The following is a 13,025-nucleotide window of genomic DNA, read 5'->3' as shown; positions in this document are numbered from 1 at the left end:
AGCGATGACTCACTTAGACTGCAATAAAACACCGACTGGTGAAGGAATATCCAGGGTTTTACTTTCTTATGTGTCTGCTGCTGGAAAGAATAAGTACAGCACAGGTATAAGGTGAAGTAGATCTGTTTCTTGACTTGAAAATTGTTGAGAATAAATGAGATTTGCAAGGCAGGACAAAGAACCTCATCCTGGTACACTTTGCTTTTGCTACTCCTGCAGCTGACAAAAGAATAAAGGAAGTACACACTAAGAAACAAAGACTTCAGTGAATGGAGAAATCTCAATTATCCTCATTTTTTGTGTTCACTCGCCAGAGACCTTTCTCTGGCATTTTACACTAGATCTCAAAGTCTTCCTGTTGTCATCAGTGGCAAAATATCTGACCATGGAGGAAACTCTGAGATCCACTCTGAGCAAAACAACAAATGATATAGATCAGAGGAAGGTCTGAAATGCCTGCAGTTCAATTTAAAAGTTGTTCTTCACCTGCCGTCTGTTCCACAAAATAAATTAAAAACAACAACAACAGAAAAAAACACAGCTGTAAGACTGTCACATTCCACGTTAGCAGATACGGACTCCTGGGCAGAAATGAAATGACTGTGAAGCACTGTCGATGGGTCTGCTCCCCAGCCAGTTGCCCCTTTGGTGGTCCATCTGCATGCTTCCAACAGGCAAGTGATCCACAGTGGTCACTCCCCAGCTGGAGGTCTCTCCCTTTTCTGAGCAGATGCCAAATGGCACACCCCGGGTATCTTGTGACAAAACGTGTGGTTGCCTGGTTACCTCAGGAAGAAATAATGGGCAACCAGGAGGCTTCACATTGTCAGGATGTGACACACTACACTCTGAAAATTTGAAAGCCTGCCAGATCAAAAATTTTGGATGGAAACTTCTTTCTAGATTTTCCCCTTTTATCTGGAAGGAAAAGAAATAAGAAAAAGATTTAAAAAAAAAAAAAAAAAAAGCCACAAGCTTTTTTACAACATTTGATAGTTAAGAGGATTTGATATGCAGAAGCTATGTCTGAATTGACCACACTCATACATATGCAAAGCTTCCAGAAACTTGGTGGCAAGTGTCAATCAAGTGCATGGGACAGTCAGTGAAGAACCTAAACTAATACTTGTGTTATTAAGCATGGCTTACTGAAAGTCTTCTAGTCTCTGAAAGGAATATAGGAATATAAATGAAATCACCAGGAAAGTAACTAAAAGTGTAATGAAAATATATGTATATATGGTGATTTCCGTCTTTGGACTCAGAAAACTGATATAACCCTGTGTTCTCTTCAACCCTTACTTTTTGGTTTGCTGATTTGGGTTGATTTGCTGAACAGTCTCAGTCTTTTAAACTTAAAAATAAATAAATCAAGAAACTTTTTAACAGAGTTCAGAAAAGTGTCTCTGTTAGTTGATATGGAAACTGAGACAGATATAGATTTCATAAACCACTTCAGCATTTTTCAGAATGAGCCATTCCTGTCTATAATATTTGACTTGAAATTCACAGTATTCTTTGGGGAACAGAGAAGAGAAGAAGATGGCCTACCCATATGCTCCTCTATTCTAACAGCAAGATTTTGGAACTGATGATCAGAAGAAAACTGAGACTGTGTTCTCAGTTTGTTTGGCATTGGAGACAACACTGATGAATAAATCCACCATAGTCACACCTCTCTAATTCTGCAGACTTTGAAGTAAATGAAGGATATTCTTACTTTGAGTAAGAAAGTCGGACATGCAGTCAAACAGCTACTTGCGAACGTAAAGAGAAGAATGAAGTCGCTTGGTTGAGATGATGCCACCAACTCAAAGCAAATACAGAGAATTTCAAGAGAAAGAATGGGAGACACATACATCCCTCTCCTGGAAATCATAGCAGACAACACCAAATCCATGGGCACTGAAAGTACTGCCTTAAGACAAAGATCTATCTTAGAAAGGAAGGCGCAGCTTCCAGATCACCCCTTTCACTCAATTTCATGGAAGGACTCTGTTGCCACAGGACTTCACAGACATCTCTCTGTGATTAGCATATGACGTTCTCTGGAACAGCATATAGCACCACACATAATAAGCATTAATGCACAGTAAAACCACTGTGTTGACACCCCAGGTGTAACAGTGTTTATGTTCCTTTGATTCTTACCTCTAAATCATTAAAAAATAAATGCGTATCAGCAAGATTAAAAATCATTTCTTCCATTCGCAGTCCAAGGGTCACCGCCATTGGTGGATCCTTAAAAAACAGAAAGTCAGATTAGCTATTTACGTACCTTCAAGTTATATCACAGTTACTTCAAAATTTGTTGTATACAAACTATTTTGAAAAATTTACACTGCAACAATTTTCTTTTTTTAAAATTATTTCAGCATTAAGCTATTTTAATATAACACTATAGGAAGAATTTGCTGAATGTGTGTGAGAATATTTGGAGAGCTAGGCATGTTGAAACAACAACTTCCTAGAAAGTCGAGGCATTTGTAAACTGGTTAAACTATGTCAAAGGGGAAAATTTGGTAGCCTTATCGAAAGCTGAAAAAATAAGGCTGTAAACAGGGAAGATATGTCTCACAAATTACATCTGTAAGAAGAATAATATTTACTATAATAAGAATATACTACATTTTTCATCCCTGAATCTTTTATAAAAATATGCAATTATCTTGACTATCAATTTGTAGGAAGAAAAAAAAAAAAACAGCCAGGGAGCAGTAACTAACTTTTTTGAGCCCACACACTATCAAGAGCAGAGGCTAGAACGAATTACTCCATGTGCTACCTGTCCCACTGCACAATTCCTCCGATTGCTTCGTTTGTCTTCCAATTTTTGGATACCCAGGAGTCCTCATCAAGGTCATGTTAAACTGGACTAGGAGAGGTAGCAATCTCTACCAAATTATTTTTTTGTAAGTGATTATCCTTACACTTCAATAGGAAATTATGATTTACAAGGTCTTTTCAATTTCTGATATTTCTGCTCCAGAAAAATATAGAAGGCAGTCTGCATCTGAACCCTCGCTCATTTTTCCAAACTAAATTTCACTTTACATAAATCATCACTGCTTTACCTATCCTTATGCCTATATGTATCAGTTCTTTCCCATACTTGCTGCTGCTCCAGTATTCATCCACAAACCTTTCCATTCTCAACATTTACTCTTCTTCTGTGCAGGTACTGATGAATTTCCTGGATCTCCATTATGACTTTATTGCAGGTATTCTGCAAAGTGCCTGCAAGTGTTCTTCTACATGTTCTTCAGCGCATCTACAATCTATGGCACAATTCCTTAGGTGGTCCAAAGTGGAGGGAAAGCATATGCAAATTTGATTGTTACAGATCATCCCTTCATTTGTTATGAGATACAGGATTCCTACCCCCAGATGGGAGTCATTCAAAATATTTTTATCTGGTTGTAGGTCAGTTTTCACAGTATCAAATCACACAATATTAGCAAGATACCACCATTTTCCTGGTCTGAAATAGCTGTTTCTCTGGGAGCCTTTAGCATGCAGCAAACGTAAGGTAATTAATTTGACTTTGCTTGGCTAGCTAGGAAAGAGGGTAATGCAAGTTACATTGTCTTACGCTTAAGGATAAGAACACATGCAGTATAGTTTTTGATGACTTGCTGACAGCTGGTAATTAGTTATTCCACTGCTTTAATTAACTCTTGCACTTTCCAGGTTCAGATAACTTTTGTATGCTTAAGATACAACAGTGGTTTTCTAAAGTGAATATGATTTCTCATTTCATTAAGAAACAAAACCTAAATTTCATACCTTAAATTGATTGCCAGTAGTGAGTTTTTAGAAATACTTTGTTACATGCTTCGAGTTCACAGGTTTAAAATTTTACCCATATGTTCTTATCTGACAAAAACAATAAAATCTCAATACTCAAAATTTCAAATGATCATTTCTAAGTATTAGGATCAAAGTCTTCCCAATCAGGATCAGACGCCCATTACTCCAAGACAGAATAAAAGATGGCTTCTGCCCTGAAGCACATAAAAACTAATGGCAAAATCTGAAACATAGACATATTTTGACCCTTGCTCATGAAAAAGTCAGACTTGAAGAGGAGAATAGTGTGTAAGAAATTGTAATGATCCAAAGTTAGATCTAATTCTCAGGCAGTGAAAGGAAATATTTCTTTGCTGACCTTTGAACTGGTCTAGACTACCTTTCAGAAGTAAAACTAAATGCAGTGCCTAGTAACATAACTTAATCCCCTATGTCTACTGCAGTCATATTCCACAGATTTGAAAGCCATGTGGGTGAGGGCAGCAGCAAACGTAAAGGTCAGTTATCCAATGGGATGATTAAAGTATGCACATTAACAGATTTGCAAAAACTCATGTAAGATACTTAGAACACAAATCACAAAAATAGTCTGGACTCATGAGATTCCTCATCAAGTCATAATGCTTTTATCAAAATGTCATCACGTATAAACATGTGTTTCTCTCTCCTTTCTCTTACATTTTTTTCTCTGCACAGAAAATTATGTTCTTGTCCTTAAATACAATATAATAAAGAAGTTTTGCAATGTTTTTTAACCTCAATCCTATGAACAGTAAGGCATGTGCATAACTTTATGCACAGGTGGTAATTCATTATTATTTATGTGAGTTAAGGTATTCACTGGAGTTCTTCCAAGACTGGAATCTTAGACTTTTGATTCTCAGTCTCTTTTTTCCCCTTCCTGGGTAGAAGTGGACTGAAATGCGGAAATATGCTATAACATATTCCATTATAATCCAATTTATTTTTATAGAAACTACCAAATATGTATCACAATTTCCTGCCTTGCCCAGTATAGTTGAGACATAAATGTAACATAGCATTCATGATTTTCTTATTAGTAGCATTTTTGTAACCAACTATGCCTAACTTTATTACTGTTAAAATGAGATTTCCTACATTTCTGTTTTGAAAAAAGCATGTGGAGGATATTGCTAGGTACTGTATGTAAAATAAAATAAAGCAAAGAGATTCCATTTCAGCGTAGCATGAGATCAGTCTGGGATCTCCCAGCAACAACTGCTGAGAAGAGTAATTGGAATTGAAGTCTCAATTGATAAATTTGCCCAAACATTCACTGCAACCATTTAACAAGAAATATACATCAATTTCTATCTCTTGCCATGTAAGTCCACCCCTTCAAATATAAAAAATAGAAGAAGCAAATTCGTCAGGATCTTGTGATTTTTGAAGAACATCCCAATCTTTATTTTACTGTCTTTCAACTCAAAGTAGCACGAAGAAATAAGAGTTGAAAAGAAAGAGAGAAATGTGCAGCCGATAGAGATTTGAGCACAACAAATTGAGAAACTGAATAAAAGGCAGACTGAACTTTTGCCAAAATGTTGCTTCTGCACAAAGCATACACAAAAGCGGAAATAACAATAACAATAATAATAATAATAATAAAGCCTGGAAGTTTTCCCCAGATAATTTAGAGAATAAAGAAACACAATTTTTTGGCTGTCAGAGGCATGATTTCAGTCAGATATCACTAGCATGCAAAGGAAATGACCAGTTACAGAACCTCTGTCTACCAAAATGCAAATTACTTCAGTTATGTTAGTATGAAGGCTCTAAACTGGAGCCAGATTGTCTGTGGACTTCTCTACTAGACAGGTCCATCCACTGGAATGTCTTTTGGGAGAGTAGGTAAAAATATCCTGGGAGACCCAATATTTATGTGTTTTGTTCAAGAGAAAAGTAGCTTGAATAAAGACCCAAATGCTCAGTGGCCATTAGTAGAAGAAAACTGTTTAATATTATGTTGGAAGGTCTGCTTTTAGCACAAAATGTTCAGAATAATTTTGTTTCTTGTTGAAAAAAATGCAAAAACACTAAACTTTTACACAAATCCTTGGATAAGAAATTGGTAAATAGTCAGGTAGATTCATTTTAGCATGAATTTGTATGCAAGAAGCCTTAAAAATAAGCAAGCAAGCAAACAAGCAAAACACGTGAATAATATTACAAGAATAGATTTTCAATGGATGGCTGTCCTGAACAGACAACAGAAGCGACCTCTGGAAAAAGTGGAAATGCTTAAGTTAAATTCTGATATTTTTAGCTAAAAGACTCTTCCTTAACATTACATAATAATCTCAGATTTAAGTTCAGGTCTCAAAGTCCTATAGGGGACGCTCATCCCCAGGGGAGTTTCATGTAGGTGGTAACAGAGGAAGAGAATACATCTCTCAATAATCATATCTGGTCGCTGATGAAGGAAGACTCACGTACTCCACAAGGAGTTTCTGTTCCGTGCTCTCCAGAAGGCAGTAGGAAAATGGACTCAGAGGTCTCAGACAATGAGGGAGTGAATGGAGAGCACAACTGGAAGTCATGAGAGATACATGATTAATATAGAGAGACGAAAGCATGTTTATGAGTGTACTTGAGTGTGTCATAATGTGTACTAATGGTGACAACCTTCTTCTGTTTAATGCCTGGACAAGCAGAGAATGAGCAATAAAAAACCTCTTAGCTCATTCCAGAGAAGTCTACAAGGTTAATGTGGCCTCCCTGGCAACTTCATTTCATTAGCAATTCTATCAAAATGTCACAGTGCAATCAGCAAATGTGGTTTTGTTGTGATATTTGCACTTGGTGGTCATATTCTCACCCTCCCAAGGGCAATGGGCGCCTTTCACACTTTTTAAACCAGTTACACTTTAAGTCATGGCATTTATCTGGGCATCCTTGACCTCTGGTTTGACCTGGAGGAAATGAATGAAATATACATGCTCCAAGGAAGAAAAACTCCTGCTTAATCAGCTGTAAGTCAGCAAGACTAACTGGAATATAATAGAACAAAGAATACACGCTGTTCACAGGGAATAAGAATGTACCTCATAAACTTTAATAGATGACGACATCTAACACATGTCCTGTCACATCAACAAATCCTTGCTTAAGAGTTCAGCATTGTAGAAGAGTGTATCTGCCAACTGGTGCTCAGCTGCGAAAACCATCATCAGCCACACATATAACAGCTCAAATGCCAATGTTCATGATTTACTACTGCAGTAAGTAATTAAAAATAGAAATGTACCAGTTTTATAAAGTACAAAGCAGATGAGCAAATGAGATGAACACTGAGAGCTACTTTTTACCACTGGAAAGTAGCAAAGTTGTCCTGAAAACTAACAGAGGTATAGTATGCAAGTATTGTCTTCTTGCATTACCTAGGACCTAGTCTGATAAACTAACCAAAGGTCAAGTGGGACTCCAGAGAGAGAAAACAGCAAGCCAGAGAATTGTACTCTGAATAGGTTTTATATCTTAATATTTTAAAGTGATACATAGAACAGCCTCTGGCCAAATCTATCCCCCTTCAGTGGAGTTCAACGTTATACTCTATTGGTGCATAGGTAAAAGACAGCAGCTTCCTGGTCTCTCCCTCTGGCTATAACAGCATGACAGCCCTCACCACATATTGCACTCCATGCACAGACAGAAATGCATGGAGCAGAGACTAAAATACTCATTTTTTAATATTTTCGTTTTGCCCACTCACTGCAAGAGTAAAGGTAAAGAGCTACTGAAAAATGAGAATGAAAGCTTACATGTCAAGAAATAGATGATAGAGAACTGAAGGCAAATATCTTTGCCTGTCTATGTATTTGCAATGGTTCTAAATACAGCATTTCAATGTCTGCAAATAAAAGTGAGCATACTTGGTATAAACAGATACCTTCCCTTTAAAGCAATGTTTCCATTAAAGACTAACTAATCTCATTTTGAATTTTTAAATACAGAGAAAGGTGAAAATCAGTGTTATTTTTGTTTGTTTGTTTTTGTTGTTTCTCATTTGGGAGTAAATTGATCAAGTTACACAAAATACAAATAGAAAAAAGTACATATGCACAGCTGTGTACCTGTATGACATTATACCTTTTTTTTTATTATTATTAAATAAAACAGAGAACAAATAATCAGCATTTTATGTTACCCTGTAGGAATAACTGCTCCTCCAGCACTTACTGAAAGACCAATGTGATCACAGGACTTCCACTGAGAACCTCATAATTCATGGACAATTTATCTTCATAGCAATCTCATTCTCATAACACTCCAGACATCAGTGTGGACTAAGACCTTGTTTATGGATGAACCTCACACACAGAAAAGATAAGGGCCGTATCTGCCAGGGTCATGCACCAGGAGCTGACTGAGGTCCAGCTGTGCTGTCTTTCCCTTCTCCCACAACTAACTCATAGGCACTTAGGCTCAGACACATCTCAGCTTTAGGCAACACTGCTGTGACATGTGAAAGCTAACGCCTACTCAGGGTAAGCTCTCTCTGTATTCCCTTTCTTACTGCCCTCATCTATTGTTGCAGTCAGCAACATATATATTGCAACGCATTTTCCTAATAAGCTCTTTATAAATATGTTGAAGGTAGTTACTGTAGGGGAAAAAAAGCAAACATAAAGTCTGCTATTTTTCTTTTACAGTCTTTGGAAATGAGTACAATTCCCAGCTTGTATGGATGTTGCTTATAATTACATGGTTATTTGTGACAGTTCTTTACTAATGCTGGTCTCAGCAGTAAAACTACATTAATTTAACTTGCCCTTGAGTTTTTCATGGGTTATACAAGCCAATTTTATTTGCTGTCAATACTTCTGGCAGTTAATATGCCATTACAGTTTCTAAGGACTATTTATAGAGTGTCAATTATAGAATTATAAAATCATAGAATCCTTAGAGTTGGAAGGGACATTGAAAGCTCATCTAGTCCAACTCTCCTGCAATGAACAGGGATATGCATAGCTAAATCAGGTTGCTCAGAGCCCCCTTCAGCCTGCCTTGAATGTCTCCAAAGATGGGGCATCCACCACCTCTCTGGGCAACCTGCTCAGTGCCTCACCACCCTCACTGCAAAATACTTCTATCTTACATCCCACCTAAATCTATTCTCATTAAGTTTGAAACTATTTCCTCTTGTAACAGAGGAGTTCTTAAAAAACAGTGATACTGGGATATTCCCAAATACACTCATAGCAAAGTGAGAAACCAAGAGGAATTACACTTCTGTAGCTACCCCTAAAACAGTTTACGAAGTTACCTGTAAGTGCCTGTGAATTAAAAAAAAAGATCTACTCTTATTCTTAAAACTATGTACTAGTTTAATCAGGCTTTGCTTACATAGCATGTGAGGCGTACAAGACAGAAACATCCTATGGGCACATTCACATGAGGAGGGGATGAAAGAAATGACATCATTGCTGCAAGTGCTGAGGCAGTCTATCAGCTACACTCACAAGTGATACAAATGTTCCCGTTCAGCTAGGTTTCTCTCTTGATTTACTAGTAAAAAATTAGAAATGGTACTGAAAAAGTTACAGTTGTCACAGTGTTTGAAAAACAGTAGAAGTTTTTGACAGTGTACTGAAATGCACACTGATTTGGCAGCATGAAGCTGCAATATAAGCAGGAATATTCTGCACAAGACATGAATAAATACTCTTATCTTAGGATTTCAGAAAATCAGATTTTTGCCCAGGTCTGTGAGCTTCCCCTTAAGCTTTTTTTTTTTTTTTTTTTTTTTTTTTAAATAACCACAAACAGCTGTCTTGAAACATGGAGGACCTGTCATGAAACATAGCCCATCAGTGGTTATAACATACAGGTTCTGGCTTTGGAAATTTCTAGCCAGTTGGCTGAGGAGGTTGGATGTGGAAAGTGTTTCTCTAATATACTCTCTCTCACAGAATTCTGTCAAGCAGATCGTTTTGGCTCTTTAAACAAGCACTTCTGGCATAGCATGGACATAAATATGTCCTTAAGAAATACCTTTATATTAATTACATTTGAATGGCACAGAATCTAGAAAACTTTTGGTATCCCAGTCTATTTTCCTCCCTAGCATACATTTGCCCTAATGTTCTAACTTAATTCTGCCTCTCTGGGAAGCCCACTCCCATGACTGCATGCTGGTTTTCCCCCCACGCCCCTCCTGCAGCCAGCGGGGCTCGCTGCTCTCTCAGCAGGGTAAATCTGCTCCAGCAGGCTGTGGCAGCCAGCCTCTCTCTGCCTCCTTCTTCTCCCTCACTCTTCCTGCTGCTTTTCTGCTTGCTGCTCTGTGACCTGAGTGCCTTTTGGATCACCTTGCAGAAGAGAGGATGAATACAACTATCTAACTGGGAGAGGGATTCACACCCTAGCATTACTCATCTTACAGCCAGCCATTGGCCTGAAGATGCAAAAAGCTGGAGCATCAAAGAATAACACCTACAGCTGGCATTTAAGCTGTCTTACTCTCTAATTTATCAGTTTTGCTGTATATTCACCCACTGCTCCCATTTCTTACTTCTTCCTCTACATATCCAAATACTGACAGTTGTTTTTAGTTGCCCACTGAATATATTATGTCTGTGGAACATCTCTTCCTGTGTGCTTCAGTAACCTCATCCTTGTTCCTCTATAAACTCTTCCCTCATTTGTAACATCTGCTTCAGCCTAGTTTTATATACTATGCTTATATTCTGTGTCTCATTTCTTCCCTTAACTTTTTCACATCAACCTTCTGAAAATGGGGCTCACTGTATGCTTTTCCTCTCCCTTCACTCAAGCTATTTTTAAACCATGTATGTGTAAATCATGTATGTGTACACCCTAGACATCTTGTTACAGTGAATCAGTAAGTAATTCATGGATCACATACCTTGCCATACTTTTGTGCATAGGATCCTGTAAGCAGCGAATGAAAAACTATGATTGTTTCATCCAAATCCCATACAAATACACGCTGAAAACAGAAGTAGAGACAATATTAGTAAATAAATAACATCAAAATGCCCCTAACCTCCCACCCAGGGCAGCTAAAATTCATCTTACTTTAATTGTACCTTAACTAAACAGGTTTCCTCTGAAAACTGGCAAGAACAGGATATGTGCATCTATTGGTAAGAAGGCAGAAGGACTGTAAAGCTTAAGCTGCTCAAACAGCAGCAGCAGTGTGCTCAGCAAACTTCTAGCAAAGGTCAGTCTTCTGCTGTGCCAAGGGTGTTCTGTGAAGACACAGCAGCAGGGCTGCCCAGGGCTACCTGCTGTGAGTGGCAGGAAGCACAGCACGCAGGTGGGCAGCACTTTCCTCTGATGCCAGTGCTTCACACATGGGCACCAAGATTCCTTCTCCCCCTGTCACATTAAGGCTGCATGCTGCTAATGCAAGAGCAATAATACTATAATTACCCATTGCTAAGAGGTCACCTGTGTTTTACATCATCACCCCATGTATTAGGCAGATGCATTTCTTCACTGACGCATCAAAATTGCACATACTTAAGTATACCATAACTTCACTGGTGTCAGTTGCCTCACTGAAATCCACTGACATTTGCTACAGCTTAGAGACCTGTGGATAAGTATTGAAACGCTATGGCCAGATGATCCTGTATATTTGTACTGTATTCTTAAATAAACATAGTAACACTGAGCAACGTATTTGATATCTCCTATTTAAAAACAAACAAAAAACTAAAAGAAACAGCTTTTTGAATACACAGTTCTGTGTTTCTATTGCACAAAAAACTGAAAGACCCACAATCTTAGAGCTAAAATGTGAAAAGCTGAATCACATTTACTTTTCTAGCTTTGTCATAGATAACAGTAATGTCTCATTGCATGTGTATGTTGAAGCAGCCACTAATGGCTGTTATATTCAGTTACTGACATGGAGTGCATGATGTTTTCTAAAATGCCTTAAGCTATTTCCACAGCTGTACTTTTCAGAATTTACTTTTCATCAGAAGAAACCTCCACATTACCATTCATCAATTACTACAGGCATACCTCCAAGTCACTGTCCGGAGGGGGTGATGGATTATTCTTCCGCCCTCTACCCCGAGACTTTGACCCAGAACTCCTACATGTTCTCTCATCAAGATCTTTGATTGGCGTGGAGGGGCTCTGCACTGTGTCAAACTCCCCTGTAAAGTCAACCATTCGTGGCAAAATTAGTGCTAGATTTTTCAATAATAAACTCTGTTTTTCCAAAGCTAGACATATCTGTATGCAAACTCAGTTTCAGGATGCACCTAAATTGGTTGCATGAAATGAGTGATGTGCAATTTTTCCTGTGTAAAAGGAATCTACAGATGCAGTGAACACTTTTGACATTGCAAAGGAAATATTATAAACGTTAGCAGAGATGTTGCATAGATATGTGCAGACATATACATAAATACGCATAAGCACATGCAAAATATTCACAGACCCAAGGAAGATGTATTTCAGAAATCATACTAAAGAGTTACCAAAACATAAATTTGCTTTTAATTAAAGTAGTTCATTTCCCATGTTCAGAGTTCAGCTGGAGTTATTTCCAAGTCCTGTGTTGCTTTTACCAGAACACCCTCTGGTACTCATCCACCTACCAGGTTATTAGGACTGTTTTATCTCCTCCTCCCATGTCACCTTCTATTTAGTAGACTTTCTTTTTCCTACCTTGCCACTGCACATAAATTGGCAGAGAAAAGTCACACTATTAAATGCAACATTCCAGTTACTATCAGAAAAAGTATAAAGTCATATTTGCTGTAGTATGATCATCCTTCTGTAATTATCAGATACTGTCTGATATTCACTTCTCTGCAAAATAAATTTCCCAAGAATCATCTGTCAGACATCAGATCTGAACAGTACACATTTTTAGTAAAAAACGTTATTAAAATCACCAAGGTCCACCAGGCAACAGAGGAAGTGGCCAGTTGATCAAGAAGAGTGATTTTTCTGCTCCATTAAGAATGTGCAAAACCATGTCTAGAAAAATGACAAGTTTTAGGATCCCAAGTATAACAGAGAGATTAACAAACTGTAGTTAGCCCAGGTGAGGGCCACCAAGACAGCTGAAGAACTGGAGCACACAGGAGGAAAGGCAGAGGGATTTTTCAGAGAGCTATATAGAGAATGAACAAGAAGGAAAATATAGAAATTACATTAGCCAATATTCCTCTTAGGTACAAGAAAAAGTTATTCTCAGAGAGAGTAGT

The 13,025-nt window shown here is 37.8% G+C and overlaps 1 protein-coding gene across 12 annotated transcripts in view; it reads right to left on the bottom strand.

The window, feature by feature from the left end:
* The window catches only part of EYA4 (EYA transcriptional coactivator and phosphatase 4), a 153,479-nt gene that overhangs the window by 17,355 nt on the left and 123,099 nt on the right, over positions 1-13,025 (bottom strand). For all 12 annotated transcript variants that reach the window (XM_042889280.1, XM_042889239.1, XM_042889234.1 and 9 more), the window contains 3 exons: positions 11,827-11,963; positions 10,697-10,780; positions 2,152-2,241 (listed from right to left, as the gene is read on the bottom strand). In XM_042889280.1, coding sequence (XP_042745214.1) covers positions 2,152-2,241; positions 10,697-10,780; positions 11,827-11,963 — 311 coding nt within the window. The remainder of the gene's footprint in view (positions 1-2,151; positions 2,242-10,696; positions 10,781-11,826; positions 11,964-13,025) is intronic.

This window comes from Lagopus leucura, unplaced genomic scaffold (assembly GCF_019238085.1).
Source record: "Lagopus leucura isolate 7727_CA_CO unplaced genomic scaffold, USGS_WTPT01 Super-Scaffold_73, whole genome shotgun sequence".
In the NCBI taxonomy this organism is placed as follows: domain Eukaryota; kingdom Metazoa; phylum Chordata; class Aves; order Galliformes; family Phasianidae; genus Lagopus; species Lagopus leucura.
The sequence above is the reverse complement of the archived record's forward strand: the minus strand, read 5'-3'. Positions and strand labels throughout refer to the sequence as shown.